Source organism: Microcaecilia unicolor, chromosome 3 (genome assembly GCF_901765095.1).
Source record: "Microcaecilia unicolor chromosome 3, aMicUni1.1, whole genome shotgun sequence".
NCBI lineage: Eukaryota > Metazoa > Chordata > Amphibia > Gymnophiona > Siphonopidae > Microcaecilia > Microcaecilia unicolor.
The window spans coordinates 5,067,128-5,086,082 of NC_044033.1; the positions used below are offsets into that span (position 1 = coordinate 5,067,128).

The 18,955-nt window shown below is 44.9% G+C and overlaps 1 protein-coding gene across 6 annotated transcripts in view; it reads right to left on the minus strand.

Moving 5' to 3' along the window:
* LIN9 (lin-9 DREAM MuvB core complex component) overlaps positions 1–18,955 on the minus strand; it is a 239,744-nt gene that overhangs the window by 29,757 nt on the left and 191,032 nt on the right. For all 6 annotated transcript variants that reach the window (XM_030195724.1, XM_030195723.1, XM_030195727.1 and 3 more), the window contains one exon: positions 4,018–4,098. In XM_030195724.1, the coding sequence (XP_030051584.1) occupies positions 4,018–4,098 (81 nt within the window). The remainder of the gene's footprint in view (positions 1–4,017; positions 4,099–18,955) is intronic.

Genomic DNA, 18,955 nt, shown 5'->3' on the forward strand with positions numbered 1-18,955 from the left:
CCGTCTCTTCTCCAAGCTGAAGAGACCTAGATGCTTCAGTCTTTCCTCATAGGAAAGTCGTCCCATCCCCTTTATCATTTTCGTTGCCCTTCTCTGTACCTTTTCTAATTCCACCATATCTTATTTGGTACCTGTTTTTATTTTAAAGTTGCATACACAAATATATTTTTTTAATGCATTTAATGAAAACATTGGAACCCTTTCTGGGATCATTAGTGCCTCAAATGTGTACTGCATTTATAAATAATTTGGAAGTGTAATTAGGGTAGGAATACCCTAGGGGGGTTGGGGTATGGGAAATACAGAGTGGGAGAGATTTATGTGGGTGGGGGCAGCTCAGGGTGATTTCTTTTAATGAGTGTTATTTTGGAGCTTCGCAGCCTTTGTTTAAATCTGTTTTATTACATTTGAAATAAAGGAAAACAAAACAGTTCAAAAGGAATACAAAAAAGCACAATGAAACAACAAACTAAACTCAAAGGATCCCTCCCAGAAGTTGGAGAGGAGGACCAAGGGGTTCTGTGGTGGTAGGGGAGGAGGGGGAGGAACATCACTAGGGTAGCACAGCAGCCAAGTGACTATGTTCTGGAACAAGAGAGAAGTCCTGTTGCAAAGTCATTTTCTTTTTTTTAAATGGTTAGAGGGAAATCCAGTTAAAACTGAGACTGTAACCCAACCCCTTTGAATTGTTCTACCAGACTAGTCAAGACTGCACACAGGCTGCATCCTACCGTCTGCTGCAGACTGAGCTACTCACTGGTAGGGGACCACACAGGATGTGACTAGTCCATTCTCAGTTTCCATCTGCTAGCAGAAGGCAGCAATTCCCTATTTCTGAACTGGTCTGGACTCCTCAAGATGGGTACAATCAAGGGACTAGTGCTGCCAGAACTGTCAGAGTCTCTGCTGGCAAGTGGTGTAGAACAGGCAAGGAAGCAGTGTTAACAGAGATGATTCAGGTAGAAATATAGAACAGAAAGAGCACAGACGGAATCCTCTGCCTTTAACTGATTCAGTGAGAAGAGGCAGGAAAGGAATGTTTGGAAGAAAAGGTTAACAGACAAGAGGGTAGCTTATATCTCTTCTCTCTCCCTGTTGCTCAGTCACAGGAAGAGGGAGAGATAAAAACAAACAGAGAACACATTAACTAGTAATGTTTCTTCAGGATACAGGTGGACTTCATTCCTACCTGGAACTGCTGCTGGGGACTGAACCCGCATTATATCTGCCAACCTCTTACCCTTGCCATAGTGTGGCGACTGACTATTCACCAGTTCCTCTTCTATTATTCAACTGTACACAACGGCGTACCAAGGGCGGGACGGTGGAGGCGGTCTGCCCCGGGTGCATGCTGCTGGAGGGGTGCAGAGAGCAGCCACATGCCTGTCAGCTCCGCTGGTTCCCTGCTCCCTCTGCCCCAGAACAGATTACTTCCTGTTCCGTGGCAGAGGGAGCAGAGAGCCGCGCGTCTGCTCCTAGCAGCTAAGAATGCACCGGGGGGGGGGGGGGGGGGGGGGGGTGAACATCGGTGATCCGCCCCGGGTGGCAGCTGACCTAGGATCGTCACTGACTGTACATATCATTTACCTTCAGTTTAACCACTCATCTACCTGTCTTGTCCTGTCTCTATATCTCAACTGCTCTTGCTCCCTCCACTGCCTATTAAGATATTTAATTTTATTGTACAATGATGACATCAAATCTATGTTGATACTCTAATGTGTGCTTATTAAGGTATTTCATTTGTATTGTGTTGACATTGTAGGTAAATGTATGTTATATGAATGTTCTACAGTGCTGTTAAATGTGTATATTTCTGATATCGTGTTAGTACAAAAACTTTGATGGAGCCCTCTAGGGACGGACAAGGACCTGCGTCCGATATATGTAAACCGCTTTGGCAGTATATCAAATTCATGACCCTTGACATCCCTTTGACCCTATTACTAGGATTCAATCTCCCATCTCCAAGTTTACCTCACTAATTGTATGTCATTTAGTAAAGCCCACCTCTTTAACATTGCTTTTGACTTGTAACCACTTGCCCCCATCTACCCTCCTCTCTCTTTCCTCTACACATTAATTGATTTGCTTACTTTATTATTTTTGTCTATTAGATTGTAAGCTCTTTGAGCAGGGACTGTCTTTCTTCTATGTTTGTGCTGCGCTGCGTACGCTTTGTAGCGCTATAGAAATGCTGTTAACAAAATTATGTTGGGTGAATCTCTTCATAAAGACAGTGAATAAATCCCGATAAGTAAAATAAATAAAAAATAAATTTGTTGCCATCTGCCTGACTTTTTGTGGTCCCCATTAGTGAATCTAAACTCCTAAACAAAGAGACTTTCAGCTCCCTAATTCTAGTTACTTCTGCGTCATTGTCAGTAGCAGCAGAGGTTGTTACACAAGCCACAGTACCCTTTGTGGTTGTCAATGAAGACTGCTTCTCTGAGATATATATAGAAGCAAAGAAACAGAAAATGATGGCAGATAAAGCATCATACTGTCTACGCAGTCTGCCTACCCATAGTGTCCCCACCACCTTCACCAGAAGGCCATTCTTTTTTTTTTTTGGTTACATTTGTACCCCGCGCTTTCCCACTCATGGCAGGCTCAATGCGGCTTACATGGGGCAATGGAGGGTTAAGTGACTTGCCCAGAGTCCCACTAGCAACATTCCATGTAGAAGTCGGCCCTTGCAGATCACCAATGTGGCCGCGCAGGCTTCTGCTTCTGCTTCTGTGAGTCTGACGTCCTGCACGTACGTGCAGGACGTCAGACTCACAGAAACAGAAGCCTGCGCAGCCTTCTACATGGAATGTTGTTAGTGGAATAGCAACATTCCATGTAGAATCTCCAATAGTAGCAACATTCCACGTAGAATCTCCAATAGTATCTATTTTATTTTTGTTACATTTGTACCCTGCGCTTTCCCACTCATGGCAGGCTCAATGCGGCTTACATGGGGCAATGGAGGGTTAAGTCAATGCATTCACCACCCTTTCCATAAAGTACTTCACTAGATTACTCCCGAGTCTGCTCCTTTAACCTTCATCTTATGCCCCCTCGTTGCAGAGCTTTCTTTCAATTGAAAGAGAATCAGTTCCTGTGCATTTATGCCATGGAGGTATTTAAGTCTCTATTATATCTTCTCTCTCCACCTTTCTTCCATTCTGAGATCTTTAAGTTTGTCCCCATAGGTTTTATGAGGAAGACCGCTGACCATTTTAGTAGCCGCCCTCTGGACAGACTTCATCCTTTTTACATACCTTTATGAAGGTACGGTCTCCGAGCTTTACACAGTACTCTAAAAGAGGTCTCAGAGACTTCAACAGAGGCATTATCTCACCTCCTTTTTTTCTGCTGCCCATTCCTCTTCCTGTGCACCCAAGCATCCTTCTGGCTTTTGCTGTTGCCTTTATTATCTGTTTGGCCACCTTACTTTCACCCCCCTAAAGTGTACTGCTCCCTTGGCTTTTTGCTGCCCAAATGCATGACCCTAATTTTTTTTTTTTTTTTTAGCACAGCAGCCAAATTCTAGACCATTCTTCAAGCTTTACTGAATCCCTCTTCATGTTATCCGCACCATCAGGGGTGTCTGCCACATTGCAAGTTTGGTATTGCCTGCAAAAAGGCAAACCTTACCACACACAACCCTTCTGTAATATTGCTTACAAAAATATTACAAGGAACTGGACCAAGAACCGATCCTTGTAAAACATCTCATGGGATTTAAGCTCTATGAGGACCATGGCTGCCTTGAACCCCATGAGTTAATGCATATAATCTTAAGTACGGAGTGTTATTGTACATGTGGCTGTAGCTATCAGGATAGAAATGATCACAGACAGAATCTGCACTTGTGAATTTGCGACTACACAGAGGATACAATAAAATAGGTCTCAAAAAATGGAAAAAATTAAAGACGTCCAAGGTAAGGGTTTACTTGTTAGAGATATGAACAGGCTGCTGTTTTAAAACTCAGATGTATTAGATGAAAGGAGAAAGCAAGCATACCAGCTTTTCTGCTTCTGTGTTCATCTCTCTCAGCTGCTTAATGTGTTCCTTTTTGATCATCAGGATTTTTGATAATCTAGTCTACAAACAAGAAGAAAGTTTCAGAAGACCAGCCTTGTGAGTTTCAGATAAAATGACCAAGACAAATCAAATTCTATGACAGCACCATATGACCATTAAAAAGGCAGCTTTAATAGTCTGCATCTTCACCATGATTTCAATTGTGATAATAGATCAATTTTTAAAAATATGGATTGAACATTTTAAAAGCAAGAATAGTGTTTCTCCCAGGACACCAGTTAGTGTCTGAAAAGATCCAGAGATGTTCCTTTAAAAAGGCAACTTTTAGTCTGCTTTTTCCACTACTAACTGGGCTGTAACCTATCACACAGCTTGTTAACACATCTGTGCATGTGCTGGAATACTATTCTGTATATAAAATGTTTGCAATGTCGAGAATTATGTGCAGAATAGCATTCCAGCACACGCGCAGAGAGGTGCCGATACAATTTCTTTTCTGCTCAGACCTGAGAATATTGACCTGTAAGAGCAAAGCTACTGTAGCACTATGAACACTATGCACAGCCATCCATGTGACTATATGGACCTACATGACATACATGGTCCTAGTCAGCATTAAGAACCTGATTATGATGTGCAAATTCAGACATTTCCTCTATAAACACTCTAAGGCACTGGAGACATATTTGTTTACTGTACTTGAGAGCTGCTGATAAGGTCACGATGTTAGAGCACAAACAAGCAAGCTGTTATCAGAATTGACGTCAATACAGGGCACTTCAAGCTACTTGTTTATGTTCTTCAAGGATAGAACATAGGTCAGTAACAGACATAAGGCTCCCAATTTCTCCATAAAAGGCAGCTCTTGCCGGGGTTAGCTGCGTTGTGCCAACATCACATCCGAGGGGCAAGACTCTGTGTTGGAACAGACTGACATCTGAAGGAATACATCAAGTTGTATATGTGCCAAGCATCCTTGCATAGCATAGGCACCCCCAATATTTTGCGACCTGTCAGTCATCCAATGCTTCCAAAGTTCTGGTTCCAACGTCCCCAGTCCGACCTGCCCGCCATCTTCTCTTTCAATAGCCCTTCCTTGTCTTCCTGCCGCCCAGCGTTTACTTATTTTACCTGAAGTCGTGATGGCAGTGAAAGAAGCAAAATGAGGGCAGGACGCTGAGAGGGAAGGGAAGGCAAGCCTGCTCTGCTTCTTTCACTGCCGTCACAACTTCAGGTAAAATGAGTTTTAAACGCTGGGCGGCAGGAAGACAAGGAGGGCTGTTGAGGGAGAAGAGGGCAGGGGAGAGAGGAGACAGGGATGGGAGGGGAAGGCAGAGGAGAAATCACTGGACATGGAGGGGAGGGCAGGGGAGAGAGGAGAATTGCTGGATATGGATGGGGGACAGGGCAGGGGAGACAGGAGAGTTGCTGGATATGGATGGGGGACAGGGCAGGGGAGACAGGAGAGTTGCTGGACATGGATGGGGGGCAGGGCAGGGGAGACAGGAGAGTTGCTGGACATGGATGGAAGGGAGGACAGGGGACAGAGGAGAGTTGCTGTACATTGATGGAGGGGAGGGCAGGAGAAATGCTGGACATGGATGGAGGAGAGGGAAGACAAGAAGGAGATGCACATGGAGGGAGGGGAGAGAGGAGAAATGCTGGACATAGAGTGGAGGAAAGACAGAGGAAGCAGATGCACATGGAGGGGAGAGGAGAAATGCTGGACATGGATGGAGGGGAGTGAAGAAGAGGAAGGAGATGCATACTGACAGAGACGAGGGAAAGAGAAAAGAGGAGAAAAACTACACATGGATGAAGAAAATAGATGCTGGATGGAAAGGGGAAAGAGAGAGGGCAGACGCTGGCTGGAAAGGGGAGAGAGAGGGGGTAGATGCTGGGTGGAAAGGGGGGGGGGGGAGTTAAGCTTGAGGAAAGAAGGAACAAGAGACTGGGACTAGAAAGTTGCACGGGGACAGAAATCTTACCCATCCCTGCCCGTCCCTGCTAGAATCTTACCCGTCCCCACTGGAATCTTACCCATCCCCACAAAATTTTAACCAATCCCAACCTGTCCCCGCAAGACTTTAACCCATCCCCACCCATCCCCGTAAAAATTTAATGGTACATAAAAGAAAATTCCAGTCAGCTCCCTCAGTCTGTTTCTCGATTTGAGCCACAGCACTGTAGGCAAGGAAGGAACGGAAGTTGGAACACCCTGGTGCGCACATGTAAGATTTGTCTCTGATTCACTGGCATTGTGTGCTGAGAGGTCGCCACATGCATGCGCCAGTAGGTCAGGTGACATCTGATTCTCGTGCCTGTGTCAGAGCTGAGGTCTGTGCACCAGCCTGGGAGCAAAGAGGATTAATACGTAGTAACATAGTAAGTGACAGCAAATAGACCTGAACGGTCCATCCACTCTGCCCAATAGTCACACTCATTATCAATTCATCATTAAATCAACGAGTGTGATATTATACACTTGATTATGGTCTTTCTTTCGTGTTTCTGGAACAAAGACCACAGAAGTCTATCTGGCCCTATCCTTATGTTACAACTACTGGAATTGCCGTTGAAGCCCACTCCAGTCTATTCATCTTCTCATTTGTGGGACACAGACCGTAAAAGTCTGTCCAGAACTGTCCTCATGTTCCAGGCACTGAAGTTGCTGTCTAAGCCCTTTCCAGCCCATCCTAAACCAGATTGCCATGTATGAGACACAGACCATAGAAGTCTGCAAGGTATCAGCCCTAGTTCATCACAGCCAGAGTCGCCATCTAAGCATCACTCGACACATCCACACACATGCAGCCATTTAAGGTTAGGTTTTATATAACTTCCATTTTGTAATTAGAGATCCTCTGTGTTCATCCCATGTCTTTTTGAATTCCGTCATCATTTGTGACTCTACCACCTCCTTAATGGAAGACTTTCCACATTTGTGCTGTTAAAGCAAGGATGAAGAGGAAGAGGAGGAGACAGCACTCAAAGAACTTGGTATTCGGTAGATGAGAGGCTGGTGCAGGTGCAGCTTATACTTCCATGGGTACCCCGCAGGAACTGCCTCCATCCCTGCGGGAATCCCACGGGTTCCGCGGGATTCCCACGAACCCCGTACCGCTCTCTAACTGGGACCAACACAATTAGAAACAGTAAATGGCCAGACCACAAAGGCAGGAAAAAATAAATTTTATTTTTAGTTTAGGATAAAGTAGTGTGGTAGCTGTGTTAATAAATACAGAAAATAGAAGTAAGGTGATATCTTGATTGGACTAATTTTAATACATTTTTGACTAATGTTTGGAGACCAAACCCTCCTTTCTCATGTAAGAACAGAATACCATAACAGAAGTATACTGCCCTAACCTGAGGAAAGAGATTTTGGCCTCTGAAAGCTAATTGAAAAATGTATTTAGTTCAATAAAATGATATCATATTTTCCATTTTTTGTTTTATTTGTATTTGTTAACCTATAGTCAGTTTTTGAAATTTGCATCTCTTTATATTTGCACAGTACAGGACTGAGGGGTGGGACTGTTCAGGGAAGAAGTCCTGGTGCAGGTAGCCTATGACTGACACTGCCACTGCCCAGGTGAAGACTGCAGCAGACAGGATTTTAAGGTACGGTGGGGGGGGGGGGGGGGGGGGGGATGCACTGCCTGTAAAAAAAAAAAAAAAATTTCAGCACCCTCAATCATTTTGAAAAGTTGGCTCCTATGTGACTCTTTACACATTAGAGTCTAGATAGGGATTTAGATACCTTTACTCCAAACTATTTCTGCAATAGATTGTCTTTATCTTTATTCCTGTTTACTCTATTTCATTTGCTGCTACTGTAAATAAATAAGACCCTATTTTTATAATATCTGGGTGTGCAGTTAGTTTCTTTTATTTTGGCACAATGGGCTTGGTTCTAAGGATAAGGGGTGATACATTCACTTCTGACACTTCCCTGACCAATGTTAATCTGGTTGGGACCCATTTTTGTTATAACTTACGCTAAGTGTCAGGTACTCCAATAACACCCTAAAATATCATATATATCATATATATAAACTGCTTTGATTGTAACCAAAGAAAGGCAGTATATTAAATCCCTTACCCATAATAAAATATTTTTTTAGGTGCATTTGAAGCAGGAAGCCAGTAAAAGAATCAGACTGCTAGATGATCAAAGTGTAAAAGGTGCATTCAAGGAAGACAAGGCCAGAGCGGAGAGACTAAATTAATTATTTCACTTTTCACTGAGGAAGATGTTGGGGGGGGGGGGGGGGGGAAATATCATAACAGCAATGCTTTCTAATTGAGATAAGTAAGAGGAACTAAACAACTGTCTCTAAATCATATATATATATATATATATATATATATATATATATATATATATAACACATACAGGTGTGTGACTTGCCCAGAGCCACAAGGACCTGCAGTGGGAACTGAACCCAGGTCCCCAGGTCACTGCACTAACCAGCAAGTTCAGACAAATCAAAATCCTGGTGCCCTTTGGAACCATCTCCACGGATTACTAATCCTTAAGAACCATCTTACGGACAGCCTTGTGGAGCAGGAAAGCCTTTGTTGGTCTTCATGAGCTCTACAGAATAGGGTCTACTTCCAGATTGGCTTCCAGGATAGGACACTCAACTTGACGTGGATGCCTCCATCATCCGGGCCCTTATGACCTATGGGGCCCATATTTAATTCCACCCGATCTCTTGGGCCTTAAGGGAGGCCAGTTTTTCTGCAAGTAGCTGGTCAGCTCCCAGGGGGCTGCTGGCTGTGATGCCCCAGGCTCCTCAATCAACGGGAGGCTTCCCATAACAAAATTGGGTCTCCATCAGGTCCTACTGCACCGAGGACATGTGGCTGGCATCTAAGATGGCCACCATCCCTTTGGTTGAAATTCCGTGCCCATGCTGACTTCATACATTTCTAATTCTTGCTGACCTCCTTCCAGTCTGCTCTTTTACTTGCTAAACAGGACTATTACATCCAGTTGACAAATTCTCTTGGCGCAAACCCTCGACGTCTCTTTGACACACTGAACTCTCTCCTTGAAGTGCCTTCACCTCCAACCCCCCCCCCCCTCACTTTCCTCCCAGATTCTGGCTGAGTACTTTCATAAGGTTCACAAGATTAAACATGAATTCTCAACCAGGTCACCTCCACCTCTCCTTCCCTTAGTCCATTCTCTCCACCCTCCAACCCCTGCCTCCTTTTCTGAAACCACCAAAGAGGAAACTACACATCTTATTTCCTCATCAAAACTAACTACCTGTTCCTCTGATCCTATTCCCACCCATCTACTTAACACTATCTCTCCTACTGTCATCCCGTTTATCTGTCATATCCTCAATCTTTCACTGTCCACTGCGACTCTTCCTGATGCCTTCAAACATGCCGTAGTCACACCACTCCTTAAAAAAACTTCATTGGACCCTACCTGTCCTTCCAACTATTGCCTCATCTCCCTCCTCCCTTTCCTATCCAAGATACTTGAACATGCTGTTCACTGTCGTTGCCTTGACTTTCTTTCATCTCAAGCTATTCTTGATCCACTTCAATCTGGCTTTCGCCCCCTTCATTCAACTGAAACAGTGCTTGCTAAAGTCTCCAATGATCTGTTCCTGGCCAGATCCAAAGGTCTCTATTCTATTCTCATCCTTCTCGATCTATCTGCTGCTTTTGACACTGTTGATCACAGCCTACTCCTTGATACGCTGTCCTCACTTGGATTTCAGGGCTCTGTTCTTTCCTGGTTTTCGTCTTATCTCTCCCAGCGTAACTTTAGTGTATACTCTAGTGGATCCTCCTCTACTTCTATCCCACTGTCAGTTGGTGTACCTCAGGGATCCGTCCTGGGACCTCTTCTTTTCGCCATCTATACTTCTTTCCTTGGTACTCTGATCTCATCCCATGGTTTTCAGTATCATCTTTACGTTGATGACTCCCAAGATCTACATCTCCACACCAGAAATCTCAGCCGAAATCCAGGCCTGCCTGCCTGTCTGACATTGCTGCCTGGATGTCTCAGCGCCATCTGAAACTAAACATGACCAAGACTGAGCTTCTTATCTTTCCCCCCAAACCAACCTCTCCTTTTCCCCATTCTCTATTTCTGTGGATAACACTCTCATCCTTCCTGTCTCATCAGCTCGTAACCTTGGGATCATCTTCGACTCCTCCCTCTACTTCTCTGCACATATTCAGCAGACTGCTAAAACCTGTTGTTTCTTTCTCTATAATATCACCAAAATTCACCCTTTCCTTTCTGAGCACACTACCAGAACCCTAATCCACATTCTTATCACCTCTCGCTTAGACTACTGCAACTTGCTTCTTACAGGTCTCCCACTTAGCCATCTCTCTCCTCTTCAATCTGTTCAAAATTCTGCTGCACGACTAATATTCTGCCAGTGTTGTTATGCTCATATTAGCCCTCTCCTCAAGTCACTTCACTGGCTTCCTATCCGTTTCCGCATTCAGTTCAAACTCCTCTTATTGACCTATAAGTGCATTCACTCTGCAGCTCCTCAGTACCTCTCCACTCTCATCTCTCCCTACATTCCTCCCCGGGAATTCCATTCACTGGGTAAATCTCTCTTATCTGCACCCTTCTCTTCCACTGCTAACTCCAGACTCTGTTCCTTTTATCTTGCTGCACCATATGCCTGGAATAGACTTCCTGAGCCGGTCCGTCAAGCTCCATCTCTGGCCGTCTTCAAATCTAAGCTAAAAGCCCATCTTTTTGATGCTGCTTTTAACTCCTAACCTTTATTCACTTGTTCAGAACTCTTATTTTATCATCCTCACTTTAATATTCCCTTATCTCTTGTTTGTCCTGTTTGTCTGTCCTAATTAGATTGTAAGCTCTGTCGAGCAGGGACTGTCTCTTCATGTTCAAGTGTACAGCACTGCGTACGTCTAGTAGCGCTATAGAAATGATAAGTAGTAGTAAACTCTGTAATGAGGTCATGCTCCTGCCCGCTGGCAGCCTCCTTATATCACCCTGCCTGCTCACCAACACAGGCAGGGCTGAATGACCTAGTAGTGGAGCTGTAACACTATGCACTTCAACTGTTAACAGCCTTGGATTCTGCTATCATTAGAACAGGCCTACTGGATCAGACCAACGGTCCACCTAGCCCAGTACCCTGCTTCTAATAATGACCAATTCATGTCACAAGTACCTGACAGAATCCCAAATAGTAGCAAGACTCATGCTACTGATCCCAGAGACAAGCAGTGGCTTTCCCCATGTCTAGCTCAATAGCAGACTATGGACTTTTCCTTCAGAAACTCGTCCAAACCGTTTAAAAACCAGATACACTAGGAGGATCACGTGATGCTTGGCTAGAGAGAAGCTGTCGCCGAGCTGAGCTCCTGTCTACCCCGAATGTTCACCCATACGCCACTTTTTATTTTTTATTTTCGTGGTAAACAAATTGTTTTGGGCTGCTTACCTGCTAGGGGAGTGCCTAGACAGACTGGATCTTCTTGCTGGCTGGGAATGGCATCTAAGCAGGTGAAGAAAGATGGGACAGAGTCACGTAGTGGAATCCAAGATGGCGGACGGAGAAAGCGCAAGCCCAAAATCTGTGGGCTCCGCATAGGCCGTGGAGGTGGCTGCGGAGGTCTTCCTGATGTTAGAGGCTTCAGTGGATTTAAAATTGCAGAGGATTAGACCAGCTGGTGGGAACTGATGAGAAACTGGGCACTATTCAGTCGGAATTTTCCCTCTATAAGTAGCGTTTGCCGGATGTTGAGGATAAATTGCAGCAGCAGGAGTCGTCACTACAGTCTCTGCAGCACAGAGTGGAGCAATTGGAGGCTAAATTGGAAGATCTAGAGAATCGGGCATGGAGGAGTAATATACGGATGGTGGGGCTCCTTGAGACGGTAAAGGATTTGGAACTGCAGGAGTTTTTCGAAGACTGGCTTCCTAAAGTGCTAAAGTTACAGCTTTCGGCGGGCCCTTTGCTTGTGGAGCACGCCCATCGTTTGGGACCTGGGAAGACTAACGACCCGCATCCTCGGGTGGTGATTTTCAAGGTATTAAACTTTGCTCATGAACAGGCCATTTTTCGTGCTATCCGGCAGACAGGTCCGTTACAATATGAAAATTCTACGATTCACTGTTTCCAGGACTTTTCTGTTGGGGTGTCCACACGGCAACGGGCATTCAGAGAAGTTTGCAATTTGTTATTCTCCAGAAAGGTCCAATTTGCTCTGCTATATCCTGCTCGATTAAAGATTTGGTACAAGGGGACACAAAAACTTTTTATTACGGTGGAAGAGGCCTTAAAGTTTGCCCGACAAGAAGTAGGCACTTTGGAGCAGACATGACCTGCTGTGTTGAGGAAAGCAATATGCAGATCAGTAGTCCATATAGTATAATTTATATGAGATCAAATCTTTATATTCTAATATTATGTGGTAAGCTGGTGACATATGGCGTTTTTTTTTTTGAGCATGTGTGTGTAACGGTTCCATCCCGGTTAAGGTGGAGCCCATCCTTTCAGAACAGTCTCCCCCTTTCCTAGAATGTAGCCCAGTTCCTAACAAATCTAAATCCCTCATCCCTGTGCCATCATTTCAACCACACATTGAGACTTCGGAGCTCTGCCTGCATTTTGGGTCCTGTATATGGAACGGGAAGCATTTCAGAAAATGCTACCCTAGAGGTTCTGGATTTGAGCTTTCTACCTAAGAGCCTAAATTTGGCTTCCAGAATCTCCCTCCCACATTTTCCTATGTCATTGGTACCCACATGTACCAAGAGAGCCGGCTCCTCCCAGGCACTATCTAAGATCCTGTCTAGGTGATGGATGAAGTCCGCCACCTTCGCACCAGGCGGTAAAGTGACCAGGCAATTCTCACGTCCACCAGCCACCCAGCTATGTAAATGCCTAATGATGGAATCACCAACTACAACAGCTGTCCTAACCTTTCCCGCCTGGCCAGAACTTCTTGGACACATATCCTCAGTGAGAGAAGATAGCGCATCCCTTGGTGGGCAGGTCCTGGCTACAGGAGTACTTCCTACTTCACCAGGGTGATGCTCTCCTTCTAGGAGACCTTCCTCCTTCAAGGTAGCACAGGGACTACCATACTGGAGGTGGGAATTCTCTACAACATCCCTGTAGGCCTCTCTATGTACCTCTCTGTCTCCCTCAGCTCTTCCAAATCTGCTATTCTAGCCTCAAGAGAATGAATTTGTTCTCTGAGAGCTAGGTGCTCTTTGCACTGGGCACACAGATAACCGCTGGGAGATAATCACTCATGTGGCACATAATGCAAAAGACTGGATAGCACCCCTCTCACTGATGGATTGCTGTCTCCATCTTAGTATTCTTGAGTTTTTCAATAATTTAAAACTTGCTAAGGTATTAATCTAATATATATTTTAACAAAGTCTTTAGATTTATATGGTATATTGTGTGATTTATTTAGTGTTTTCTTCTTAGAAAGTAATGAAATGTAATTAAAACTCTTATAGCACTCCTCCCTAGTTATCCTAATTAGAATAACTGACTATAAATGAAGAGTTGTGATAGGGGTGGGCAGGAGTTTGGGAGGGTGGGTGGAATTGAAGATTAAACTATGTCCTGCTGTGCCTTCTAGAGGCTCTCTGTTAATGTTGTGGGCTGCAACAGAAAGTCCAAGCTAACTCAGTAATCAGATTGCCCTTAATAGCCTTTGCAAATATTCTTCTTCCTCACACCTTAATTAACACCTCTCCATCAGCCAAAGAACAGAAAATAACTGTCTTTTAGAACAAAATTAGTGCCCTGCTACTATTCTTTGGCTGTTAAGTTTCTACCTCTAGAAAAAGTTTCACTTTAAAACAGGGGCGTAGCCAGACACCCAATTTTGGGTGGGCCTGGGCCCAAGATGGGTGGGCAGAACTCCGCCCTGTCCCACAAGTGATTTGGTCTCTCGCCTGCATGCCATATGGTCTCTCAAACATCCCCCTCTCCTCATACCTTTTAAATAGCAGATTTTCACTGGCAACAAGCAGCAAATAATTCACACTGCTCACGTTGGTTCCACAGCCTTCCCTCTGATGCAACTTCCTGTTTCCGCATAGGCAGGAATACATCAGAGAGAAGGCTGGTATGCAGGAAGGACAGGAATTTTCAGCTGGTGGGGCTTGGGAATCCCTGCCAGACACTTCATAGGTGTGCTGCTACTACTACTACTTGACATTTCTAAAGCGCTACTAAGGTTACGCAGCGCTGTACAATTTAACATAGAAGGCCAGTCCCTGCTCAAAGGAGCTTACAATCTAAAGGACAAATGTAGTCAGTCAGTCAAATAGGGGCAGTCTAGATTTCCTGAAAGGTATAAAGGTTAGGTGCCGAAAGCAACATTGAAGAGGTGGGCTTTGAGCAAGGATTTGAAGATGGGTAGGGAGGGGGCTTGGCGTAAGGGCTCAGGAAGTTGATTCCAAGCATAGGGTGAGGCGAGGCAGAATGAGCGGAGCCTGGAGTTGGCGGTGGTGGAGAAGGGTACTGAGAGGAGGGATTTGTCCTGTGAGCGGAGGTTACGGGCGGGAACGTAAGGGGAAATGAGGGTAGAGAGGTAATGAGGGGCTGCAGACTGAGTGCATTTGTAGGTAAGAAGGAGAAGCTTGAACTGTATGCGGTATCTGATTGGTATCTGCTACTGGGTGGGCCTGAGCAAAGTAGCACCCTTGGCTACACCACTGCTTTAAAACTATGGGAAATGTGTCCACCTCTAGAGAAAGTTTCATTTTACAACTACAGGAAAAGGGTTGTACACTATGGAAACTAGTTAATAATGCTTGCTTCTCTCCTTTTTCCCCCCCTAAGACTGTGGTACAAAGTCCAAGTTTTAAAACTAGGGGGAAAAAGGTATGGAGACTAACTATAAATATTGCCATACTGGGACAGACCGAAGGTCCATCAATCCCAGCATCCTGTTTCCAACAGTGGCCAATCTCCAGGTTACAAGTACAGTGCACTCCATTTAAGTGCAGGTCGGATAAACGCATGCTCTGTTTAACTACATGCCATACTTCGGTCCCATTTTTGGTGCCATCAATTTCTATGGGGACAAACTTCGGTTTAGCGCACCACTGATTAGTGCAAGATTCGCTTATATGCATGGTTCAACACCGCTCCTCTGCAGGAAAGACTCCTCATAAGCGCGCGCATGGAATATGGAAACCGATTGGCGCGTGACAACCAACGAGATTTCAAATTTACTGCCTCTAACTTCCACAGGCAGAATAAGCGAAAGAATGTTGTTAGGGCGTACACCGGGGTTCGTCATCGCGGCGGAACTGTAAGACTAACACTGGCTGAACGAATAGAAGTTCTTAAAAAATTAGAAAACAAAGTCAAGCATCTATTGCTAAAGAATATGGTGTCAATCCCAGTCAAATTTCACTTGTTTTGAAGCAGAATGACCAGCTTCTGGAAGAATGGCAAAACAATACAAATCCACAACGGAAACGAAAATGGGCGGGAAAAGCTGAGGAGGTAGAAGGTGCTCTTCTTCGGTGGTTTTCTCAAGTTAGGAGCAGACAGTTCCCTGTCAGTGGTCCACTGCTTATGGAGAAAGCTAACCAGATAGCAGAAAGTATTGGACTAACTGAATTTAAAGCCACTGTTGGATGGTTGGAAAGATGGAAGGAGAGGAACAGCATAAAATTCAAGAAACAGCATGGTGAGAAACAAGACGCGGATGACTTTGGTGCTGAAAATTGGGTTGTTTCAGTTCTTCCTACCATCTTAAACGAGTTTGGACCTTGTGACATTTTCAATGCTTACGAAAATGGTCTCTACTGGAGAGAGATTCCTGATGGAACACTTGCATTCAAACATGCCGAAACTACTGGAGGTAAAATGTCGAAGGACCGACTGACGATCCTCCTTTGCTGCAATATGGATGGGAGTGAGAAGTTGGAACCCCTCGTCATTGGAAAGAGCAAACAGCCCCATTGCTTCAAGAAGGTTAAGCGACTTCCTGTGTCATACGAAGCTAAAGTAAATTCATGGATGACTGGGGAAATTTGGAAGCAGTGGCTAAAGAAGTAAGACGAACAAAAGCATCAAATTTTGCTGCTTTGTGATAATTGTGCTGCACACAGGGACGATGTCAGGCTGTCTAACGTCAAGGTGGTCTTCTTGCCACCAAACACTACCTCTCTGATCCAACCTATGGATCAGGGCATAATAGCCAATTTCAAACAACATTATCAGGCGCTTGTGCTACGTCATCTGATGAGCATTATGGATGACCAGACTGCAAAGGATAAATGTGCTGTTGAACTGGCTCATAATCTATCACTGTTGGATTCCCTACATATGCAGAAAGAAGCCTGGAATCATGTTACACAGGCAACCATTGTGAACTGCTACAAGCAGGCAAGCTTTGTTAAGGATGTGGAGAGGGACGAAACAGATGCAGCTGCTGCAAACGCGCCAGATGACTCTGCCACTCCCCAGTACCTCTCCACTCTTGTCTCTCCCTACGCCCCCCCTTGGGTACTCCGTTCTGTAGATAAATCTCTCTTATCCGTCCCCTTCTCCTCTGCTGTTAATTCTAGACTCCGTTCCTTTTGTCTTGCTGCACCTCACGCCTGGAATAGACTTCCCGAGCCTGTGCGTCTAGCCCCATCTTTGGCAGTTTTCAAGTCCAAACTTAAAGCCCACCTCTTTATCAATGCTTTTGCCTCCTAAACAATACTCACTTGCCCTGTCCTTTATCCTCACCTATTCTTTTCCCTTACCCTTAATTGTTCTGTCTGTTTGTCTGTCTTATCTAGATTGTAAGCTCTTTGAGCAGGGACTGTCTTTTTGTGTCTGGTGTACAGCGCTGCGTATGCCTTGTAGCCCTATAGAAATGATAAATAGTAGTAGTAGGTTATTGACATCCCAGCTGGTGTTACTGAAAAGGAGTTCCATCACTACGTAGCTGTTGATTACGATCTACAAACAGCTGAAGACAGCACTGATGTCGAGATACAGTGGTGGAAATAAGTATTTGATCCCTTGCTGATTTTGTAAGTTTGCCCACTGACAAAGACATGAGCAGCCCATAATTGAAGGGTAGGTTATTGGTAACAGTGAGAGATAGCACATCACAAATTAAATCCGGAAAATCACATTGTGGAAAGTATATGAATTTATTTGCATTCTGCAGAGGGAAATAAGTATTTGATCCCCCACCAACCAGTAAGAGATCTGGCCCCTACAGACCAGGTAGATGCTCCAAATCAACTCGTTACCTGCATGACAGACAGCTGTCGGCAATGGTCACCTGTATGAAAGACACCTGTCCACAGACTCAGTGAATCAGTCAGACTCTAACCTCTACAAAATGGCCAAGAGCAAGGAGCTGTCTAAGGATGTCAGGGACAAGATCATACACCTGCACAAGGCTGGAATGGGCTACAAAACCATCAGTAAGACGCTGGGCGAGAAGGAGACAACTGTTGGTGCCATAGTAAGAAAATGGAAGAAGTACAAAATGACTGTCAATCGACAAAGATCTGGGGCTCCACGCAAAATCTCACCTCGTGGGGTATCCTTGATCATGAGGAAAGTTAGAAATCAGCCTACAACTACAAGGGGGGAACTTGTCAATGATCTCAAGGCAGCTGGGACCACTGTCACCACGAAAACCATTGGTAACACATTACGACATAACGGATTGCAATCCTGCAGTGCCCGCAAGGTCCCCCTGCTCCGGAAGGCACATGTGACGGCCCGTCTGAAGTTTGCCAGTGAACACCTGGATGATGCCGAGAGTGATTGGGAGAAGGTGCTGTGGTCAGATGAGACAAAAATTGAGCTCTTTGGCATGAACTCAACTCGCCGTGTTTGGAGGAAGAGAAATGCTGCCTATGACCCAAAGAACACCGTCCCCACTGTCAAGCATGGAGGTGGAAATGTTATGTTTTGGGGGTGTTTCTCTGCTAAGGGCACAGGACTACTTCACCGCATCAATGGGAGAATGGATGGGGCCATGTACCGTACAATTCTGAGTGACAACCTCCTTCCCTCCGCCAGGGCCTTAAAAATGGGTCGTGGCTGGGTCTTCCAGCACGACAATGACCCAAAACATACAGCCAAGGCAACAAAGGAGTGGCTCAGGAAGAAGCACATTAGGGTCATGGAGTGGCCTAGCCAGTCACCAGACCTTAATCCCATTGAAAACTTATGGAGGGAGCTGAAGCTGCAAGTTGCCAAGCGACAGCCCAGAACTCTTAATGATTTAGAGATGATCTGCAAAGAGGAGTGGACCAAAATTCCTCCTGACATGTGTGCAAACCTCATCATCAACTACAGAAGACGTCTGACCGCTGTGCTTGCCAACAAGGGTTTTGCCACCAAGTATTAGGTCTTGTTTGCCAGAGGGATTAAATACTTATTTCCCTCTGCAGAATGCAAATAAATTCATATACTTTCCACAATGTGATTTTCCGGATTTAATTTGTGATGTGCTATCTCTCACTGTTACCAATAACCTACCCTTCAATTATGGGCTGCTCATGTCTTTGTCAGTGGGCAAACTTACAAAATCAGCAAGGGATCAAATACTTATTTCCACCACTGTATGCGCCTACGTGCAGGTAACAACAGCTGATGATGGAACAGATGAAGAAATGAGCAGCGAGGCACATGCTGACGAAATTCAACAACCTCCTCCTGTCACTTTTGCAAGAGCGCTGGAGAGTCTCAACACCATGCAGGCCTATCTGGAGGCCACTGGATGTCAGTGCTATGACAGTTTTTACCGTCTGGCAGACGTAGTCTATGGAACTCACAGACCCAAGAGTGTACAGAGGACTATAACTGATTACTTCAAGCAAGCCTAATGTCAGTTAACTGAGACTGTATACTGTACATATAATAATAAACAGTACTGTATATATGTT